The 8,157-nt window shown below is 42.3% G+C and overlaps 1 protein-coding gene across 1 annotated transcript in view; it reads left to right on the top strand.

Moving 5' to 3' along the window:
* Positions 1-1,029: 1,029 nt before the first annotated feature.
* LOC308171109 (axonemal dynein light chain domain-containing protein 1-like) overlaps positions 1,030-8,157 on the top strand; it is a gene marked incomplete at both ends in the record, with an annotated part of 22,629 nt that continues 15,501 nt past the window's right edge. The window contains 12 exons of the mRNA XM_080545980.1: positions 1,030-1,120; positions 1,599-1,795; positions 1,918-2,021; positions 2,195-2,294; positions 2,809-2,891; positions 3,286-3,342; positions 3,834-3,945; positions 4,197-4,322; positions 5,245-5,381; positions 5,575-5,679; positions 6,049-6,169; positions 6,772-6,873. Coding sequence (XP_080402106.1) covers positions 1,030-1,120; positions 1,599-1,795; positions 1,918-2,021; positions 2,195-2,294; positions 2,809-2,891; positions 3,286-3,342; positions 3,834-3,945; positions 4,197-4,322; positions 5,245-5,381; positions 5,575-5,679; positions 6,049-6,169; positions 6,772-6,873 — 1,335 coding nt within the window. The remainder of the gene's footprint in view (positions 1,121-1,598; positions 1,796-1,917; positions 2,022-2,194; positions 2,295-2,808; positions 2,892-3,285; positions 3,343-3,833; positions 3,946-4,196; positions 4,323-5,244; positions 5,382-5,574; positions 5,680-6,048; positions 6,170-6,771; positions 6,874-8,157) is intronic.

Here is an 8,157-nt window from a genome sequence, read left to right as displayed (position 1 = left end):
AAGAAGGTACAGTAACCACTATGTCCCACAGAGATTGCTGCATGTAAGGTTGTTCCAGACATAGTACATCAGACAGTTTAAGCAACGCTACATAATTTCTACAGCATTTCGCGAGCTAAGAATGATAAGGTTCTATCTCCGTTTAGAATGATAAGGTTCTATCTCCGTTTAGAATGAGAAGGTTCTATCTCCGTTTAGAATGATGAGGTTCTATCTCCGTTTAGAATGATAAGGTTCTATCTCCGTTTAGAATGATAAGGTTCTATCTCCGTTTAGAATGATAAGGTTCTATCTCCGTTTAGAATGATAAGGTTCTATCTCCGTTTAGAATGATAAGGTTCTATCTCCGTTTAGAATGAGAAGGTTCTATCTCCGTTTAGAATGATAAGGTTCTATCTCCGTTTAGAATGATAAGGTTCTATCTCCGTTTAGAATGAGAAGGTTCTATCTCCGTTTAGAATGAGAAGGTTCTATCTCCGTTTAGGGCAGTTCAGAGATATTGAGCGTCAACGTTTTTACATTCCATTATGTTTTGTGAGATGGAACCTTTGTATTTTATTAATTACTAACTCAAAAATGTCAACATTTTAAAAATAACACCACACAGACATTAATAAACACCTAATGGGTCAGATTATGTAAAAAAAACTCAATTTTGACAAAAATGGAGATAGAACCTTATAATTCTAACGTCACCTATTGTTTACACTCCCACGTGTTAGTGATTACAGCAAACCAGTCGTTCTCAGTAGACCGTTGGGCTGCAACGGCAGAAGTCTCGAGACAGGACCATCCAAATACAATATTCAAATGAAAATAAACACATTTATAGGTTATTAATTATGCAGCGTTAGGTTAGGACCATACAGTACATTTGGCTTCATTGAGCTGTCAACATATCCAATTACCGCGACTGAACTCAGTTAAAACGGGAGTTTAACAGTGTTTATTGTCACTTGACAATATTGCCGCTAAATACTATTAATAATAATCATCGAATGAGCAACAGCTAGATAGTTTAAGGCGAGGATGTATCCGTCTCTGTCCCCAAAACCGCAGGGACACAGGTTTCCGTCAAAGCATCCTCTGTCATCATCTGCAGATGTGGATACGAGAGCAGGTAGGCTGATATCCTACTTTTGATAAAATTATACAGTTCTATACAATTATAGAACCTTAAACCACTATTGTTTATAACACAACATATGGGTGAAGTCAGGGCCGGTCCTAGGCATTTAGGTGCCCTAGGCGAGAGTATCATTTGATGCCCCCCCCCCAAAAAAAAATTTGGGGGGGGACGCCACCACCACCACATTAAGCCACCAGTACTGCCTCATCACCACCCACACATTCAACAGTAAAAAAAATATGGACAACAATTCAAGACAAAAATAGACAGTAGGCTGAGACATATTTTCATAGAGACATGAAATTCATAGAGACAAAATTATTGAAATGTAATTTTTGAAATTAAATGTTTTTTGGGGGGGGGCATTTGGCGCCCCCCAGGCATTTGGCGCCCTAGGCGACCGCCTAGTTCGCCTATGCCTAGGACCGGCCCTGGGTGAAGTACTTTTGAATGCATGTGTTCTCTGCAGCAGAACTCCCAGAGCTGAAAGAGAGAGCCAGAGTGCCTTTGACGGACCGATCCAAGATGCAACTTGTCCCACTCCATAATGACCTGATCCCAGATGAACTTCTCGCCACCCTCACCTCAACCATCTGTCGAACATGTCTGTCCAGTTATGATCGGCTGGCACCACCTAGTCTAAGCAAGACCCCTAAAGACTTCAAGGCATGGGAGTGTCATGTCAAATCTTCTGTCACATTCTTTTATGAAGATCCTCACTTGAGAACTTCCCTCATGTCAGTCCAGTATTGTTGTTTATCGGAACGGTTAATCTCCCTGCCACATAGGTCCATGGAATACGACACACTGACGCAGTTTGGCATCATGGAGTAGGCCGCAAGAAATACAAATACCTTCTCGACCAACCAACATCTTTGACCGGAGCTGGCAGGTTTGTCCATTAAGAATCCTTATTGGTGATTGGCATTGCAATGTAGTGTACAGAATGTCTCCTATAGTAAGCCAATGGGATGGGAAAAGTAGATAGCATAGGCTATTGTTTTTTTTTAAAGAACAATATTGACTATCTTGTCTGTGCTTTGTGTGTTTTGTATGCTGTCACAGGGACATCTCTTTTCTGTGTGATGCCAAGGTCTCTAGGGAGCAGATCCCCCTGCCGCCCATGGCTGACAGGGGCACCACACACACACAGGGCCTTCAGAAGGTAAGCAGAGAGAGCCACATACAGAATGATTTCCAATTAATCTTTTTTTTTTAACATGTTTTTAAGGCATTATTGAGATACAGACAGTAGAGATTGTCAGGAAGGATGGGTGAAAGAGAGGGGGGATGACATGCAGGATATGTCAACGGTGAGCAAGACACAAGCCTGATTCTCATTCGAGGAATCACTTGAGGCTTGAATCCCAATCAACAGTTGCCTGAGCGAGGCTTTCCTTTTAATCGCGAATATACTAATCAACTTATGTGGAATACCCCCCTGGTCCTAGCATAGATTTTTGCTTATGATGACTGATGTATACAAGATTCACTTACTTTAGACAAATGTACTTGTTGTAAGTCGCTTTAGATAAAGGCGTGTGCTAAATGTCAAGTGTAATGTAAAGTAGGTGTTGGTTTTACAGCCCCCTGTTACTGTCTCTCCCCAGGACATGAGCCTGTTAGTGTTACTGGTCTCTCCCCAGGACATGAGCCTGTTACTGTTGGTCTCTCCCCAGGAGAGTCTTATGGAGCGTCTGATCCCAGAGGAATACCACATAGTGAAGAACAGAGGGGTGCAGGGACTGGAGTGCTATGACGAGTCAGTGAAGTTGTTTATGTTATTGTTTATTTATATGTTATATTATTATATTATATATGTTTATTTTAATAGGAACAGTATGCAATTAAAACATTGACACGTTGAAATAAAAACTGTCAATTGCATTTCACAATAAACACTTTCACTAGCACTCATTTCCAGTGTTCCTAGATGGGACAACAGTTGATTCTACTTTGTACTGTATATCCCTGTCTTTAATGACACCAGGGGGGTATACCATCAACATTGCTTATAATCCAGGCTTATTTTGATCAATCCCGCAAGATTTATAAAACAAATCCAGCCTCGCGAGACTCAAAATAAGCCTGGATTTTCCATTAGCAACGTTGATGGAATACCCCCCTCTCAATTTGGTTTACCTCTACGTTTTCAGTAAATTCACCGTCGTGCTGGAGGATGATGAGAAGATGCTGAAAGTCTTTCCATCCATGTGAGTGAAAAGTGTAACATTCATGTCAGCACGGGTCTAGAAGTAGAACACTAAATCAATACTATTGGACCTATCTCTCTTAAAACATTATTTGATCTGATCTCAATTAGACTAACCTGGATAAATACATGTTTAATACCAAATAGATCAATATAGGACCTTATTGTATCTGGTAACTGGGCTTGGGGATAGGCCTATGATAAAAAAACAAAGATTCCTCTCGAGCGGTGAGATGTTTGGGATGATGTACTCAACCAGTCCAGTGTGAAATAAAATGTTTTCTCGTTGCATGGAAATGCAGCTTTTGACTTATATTGTACATCTTTGACTGAATTGGGTCATTTGTTTATTCTCATGGCACTTTGTGTTTATAGCGTGTTTAAGCTCCGTAGGCGTCTCACTGCTTGGCTGGTGTGTGTGTAACCTGGTGTGTGTGTGTGTGTGTGTGTGTGTAACCTGGTGTGTGTGTGTGTGCTTGTGTGTGTAACTAGGAGGCCTAGTGGCAGGCTGGAGGCCGTGCAGCTGATGAAGGTGATGGACAAGATGCTGGACAAAGCAGGAGTCAACAACACGGAGGACAGAGAGCTGAGTGGACTCTCACAGGTACACAACCACAGCAAGCAGTAACATACAGTACAGTACAGATTCAGATTCAATCCAATTGTCATTGGCAGAATAGTACAAAGTCAAAGACAAAGACATGCCCTGCTGACATGCCCTCTCTCTCTTCTTCTCCTTACTTTCTTGTCTGTCTTCACTATATCTGTCCAATAAAAAAATATGAGTGGGACTGCCCCACTCAGAAAAAAATAACTGTTTTATAAAAAAAAAGTAAAATGTGTGACCTCCCCCAGATGCGAGGTCTATTGGAGCTGGGACGTGTGGAGCAGAACATCTATAACATTGTGTTCCATGAGCTGATCCGACAGGTCAGTGTGGACTGTGCAGACAGAGGACAGCTCCTAGCCAAGCTCAGGTCAGTACGTACATTATTCTGTGTAGGGTCATACAGTACCAGTCAAAGGTTTGGACACACTTTCCCATTCAATTGCATGGGAAAGTGTGTCCAAACTTTTGACTGGTAGGCCTACTGTATGTGCCATTTTGCTGATGCATTTATCCAAAGCAACTTACATTGCCGCAAAACGTTAAGTTGAAGTGAAATAGCGATAGGATCTAACGCTGGCAGGCAGTGTTTCTCAGGTTTTGATGTGAGTAAAAACATTTCATTGGTCGCTGTTTTCCGAGAGTCTGAGGACAGCTATAGTTGCTCTAATGCAAGCGTCCGTATATATAGGTCCCGGCAGGAATCAAACCCATAACTTAAGTGTTGTCAGTACAAGTTCAAGTTCAAGTTTATTGTCATATGTATTAATACAATGAAATTCTATTAAGTATTTAAGTCGGTGGTTAGTACCACGCTCTACCAACTGAGCACAGAGTCACTGCTGCTGGTGTATTACTGTGTTTTGTGATGTTACTGTGTTATTGTGTTTCTACAGTATTCTGTGTTTTTCAAAGAGGAGAGAGAGAGAGCTTGAGAGTAGTAACGTCATTGTACTGTCATACTGTACACTTCAATGGCTTCCTCCCAGTACAATTAGATTTTGAAACTCCTGTGTGTCGTGAGCTTAGAATGAGAAGGTTCTATCTCCGTCTAGGGTAGTTCAGAGATATTGAGCGTCAAAGTTTTTACATTCCATTATGTTTTGTGAGATGGAACCTTTGTATTTTATGAATTACTAACTCAAAAATGTCAACGTTTAAAAAAATAACACCACACAGGCATTAATACACACCTAATGGATCAGATAATGTAAAAAAGTCAATATTGACAAAAATGGAGATAGAACCTTATAATTCTAACGTCACGGTGTGTTTGCGTTCCTGTGCTCCAGACAGAGGTACGTGGCGCTGTTGACTCGCATCCCCAGACAGTTGAAGGGTCTACACACAGAGACGCTGGCCCAGAGAGCCCTGGACCGCAGACTGACTGAGGAGATCATCTGCTTCAAGAGCTCCATCACCCAGCTCAACACGTGAGCGTCTGTGTGTGTGTGTGTGTGTGTGTGTGTGTGGGGTTGGTGAGTGTGTGGGTAGGGCTGTAGCTAGGGCTTCGGTATTTATTTCATTAAAATGTTCATTAAATGACACTATGAACTCGTTCACTTTTGTGTGTGTCTGAGTGTGTTTGTGTGTGACTGTCTGTCTGTCTGTGTTCATGCTCATCAGAGAGCTGAGTAAGACCAGAGAGCATAAGGAGTACGTCTCCAAGCAGGCTGAGAGGGCGCAGGTGGAGCTGGCCATCACTCTGGAGCAGTCTCACAAGAACTCTGAGTAAGTCGCTGACTGGCCATCATACTGTGGCTACTGTTGGCCACATGAATCTACACACAGAGATTGACGAAGCGTTTCCATAAGTGCATAATGTGCTTTTTCAGAGGAGATAAAACATACAGTTACAGGTCAAATATAATACGTTAATTCAAGGGTTAGGAGAGGAAATACTACTTCTATGAGTTGTAGTGTGTACACGTGCAGTAGAAATAATTGTAACATCAGGATGGAATTATCTAAAAGTTAACTTTTTAAATCATCTCACCCTGCAAAAACTTGCCTCAATTCATTCATTCATTCAATTGTAGGGGAAACACTGACCTGTATGACCTGTATGACCTGTGTGACCTGTGTGACCTGTGTCCCCAGTATGGTGGGGGAGTACCATGACCTGTATGAGATGCAGAGGTGCAGGCTGGAGGGACAGGTGGACAGGCTGTCCGATGAACGCGACCTGTGGAGCAAAGTCACCTACAACCTGGCTCTCAAGGTCTGGCCCTGTCCGTTTTATTAAAAACATTTTTTAAAGGCATTTCTCTTTTATTTGGGGTAGACACAGTAGTGATTGACAGGAAGGATGGTTGAGAGAGAGGAGGGATGACATGCAGGATATGTCGATGGCTGAAATCGAACCAGGGACCTTGTGATGATATGGCGTGTGCCTTAGTGTGTGCGTACACCATTTACATGCCCCTATCCGTTCCTTTTGTGACCAATCTATTTGAAATTGTTCAGTTAGAGCTGCAATAGCTTTCTCATGACAGGGAGACACAGTTATTTTCACCATTATAACAGAGTCTAGGCCTAATCAAATTCATCATCATGGTAGCCCTGTCACTATTCTAATTTGTGGCATTCACAGTTTTGTGCTAAACCCTACAGTAGCTATGTAAAGCACCAACAGCTGAATGTAATACAGGACCTGGTCAACGGAATTCTGTTCTCTGTTGTACTTGTATTTTATTATTATATTGGTTTACAGTGTGAGGAGGGAATGGAGCAGTGTTTAACACCTTTCTTGCCTGTTGAATTGAATTTGTTGATCAAATGTTTTTTTCTGACTTGATGTCTGCTTACTGCATTTCCACCCAGGTGATCAAGTTGAACAACCTACAGCTGGCCAGCAGGCTTCATGTGAGTGAGCAGACCTGGACCAAGACTGCTGAGCACTTCACAGTCTTCCTCACATCCAAGGTAAACACTCCACTTAGGGAAGCAGGTAGCCTAGAGGTCAGAGAGGCCTTGGTCAAGGCACTTAACCCCTAACTGCTCCTGGGTCACCTATCATGGGCTGGCGCTTTGTGTAATAGAGGGGGGTGAGTCTATGTTTATTTTTTTATTATTATTTTCTTTTGTTGATCTATCGAGCTAAACTGGAAGTTAACTAGTGCATTTATGGTCAATTGTCTAACAGCAACCTTCAACACTCCATGTTGTTCTGACCAGTCCACTTCCCCACTTCACTACTAGCCCCCTGCCCAAATTAATTTAGCTCCAATACAACATGAATAACCAATAAACTGTCCCACCCCTGTGGCTGAAGAGGAGACCATGGGGACCCCATAAACCCTCTGAGCCCCCTCAAATTCTCACGCAGCCCCCCAGGGTTCGAGTTATAAGCTGAGCTTTGTGGGGGTCTCCAAAATAACAGTGCGAAATGTTCTCATGCACGCGCGCGAATCATGCCCACACAGCGATGGGACTTACAAGTTTTAATTAGCCATAGGCTACTCATTTCACCACATCAACAGCACCACATGAAACAACAGCTATAAGCGATAGTCACGGGTATCTCGGCCAATATTTTTTTTGTTTTTGCTATACAGTCCACTTTTCCTGTTAGCACGACACATTGCCCACATCTCCATTTCCAGTGACATCGCACCTGACATAAATAATCATGTATGCTCGTCCATGAATTGTGCTTTCATCTAATGTTATGCTACTACGGGAATCAAGTGATTTGACATTATAAATTAATTTGTTTCATCTCTTGTGCAATGTGCTCTACAATCTGGGCACATGAATGATCGGATCGGTGAGCAGGGGCCAACTGTCGCGCCATTCATCTCATTAAGTTTCATAATTGGATTCAGTTTTGTATAAGGCATCCTTTCTTTAGCGACAGTATAGGCTGCCCTGAACGAACTAGTTGTCTCCTTATACATACTGGAGGTGAGTTCTGCTACTTTCTTAGGAAGCACTTGCTTTTGTTTGAGCTCTGCTATTTCAACAGTTTCAACGTTAGGTGTCATAACAGGTGCAGCTGAATTCAAGTTTGGTTTCTTGGATGAAAACCCGAAACTTTCCAGGCTTGTCGACTCGGTCGGCAGCAGTGGCCTTTTTTGGGGCGGCATGATAGCTAGCTACTGAATGTTTTCTTCTCAATAATCGTGTTTTCACGTTCGCAAGCTCTCAACGATCATATTCTGCTGTTGCACAATATTCTACTGCGCCCCATAGTGTCTTGGTGGTAAA

Source organism: Nansenia antarctica (assembly GCF_963989245.1).
Source record: "Nansenia antarctica genome assembly, chromosome: 15".
Taxonomy (NCBI): domain Eukaryota; kingdom Metazoa; phylum Chordata; class Actinopteri; order Argentiniformes; family Microstomatidae; genus Nansenia; species Nansenia antarctica.
Note: the sequence above shows the minus strand (reverse complement) of the source record. Positions and strands in the feature narration are given on the sequence as shown.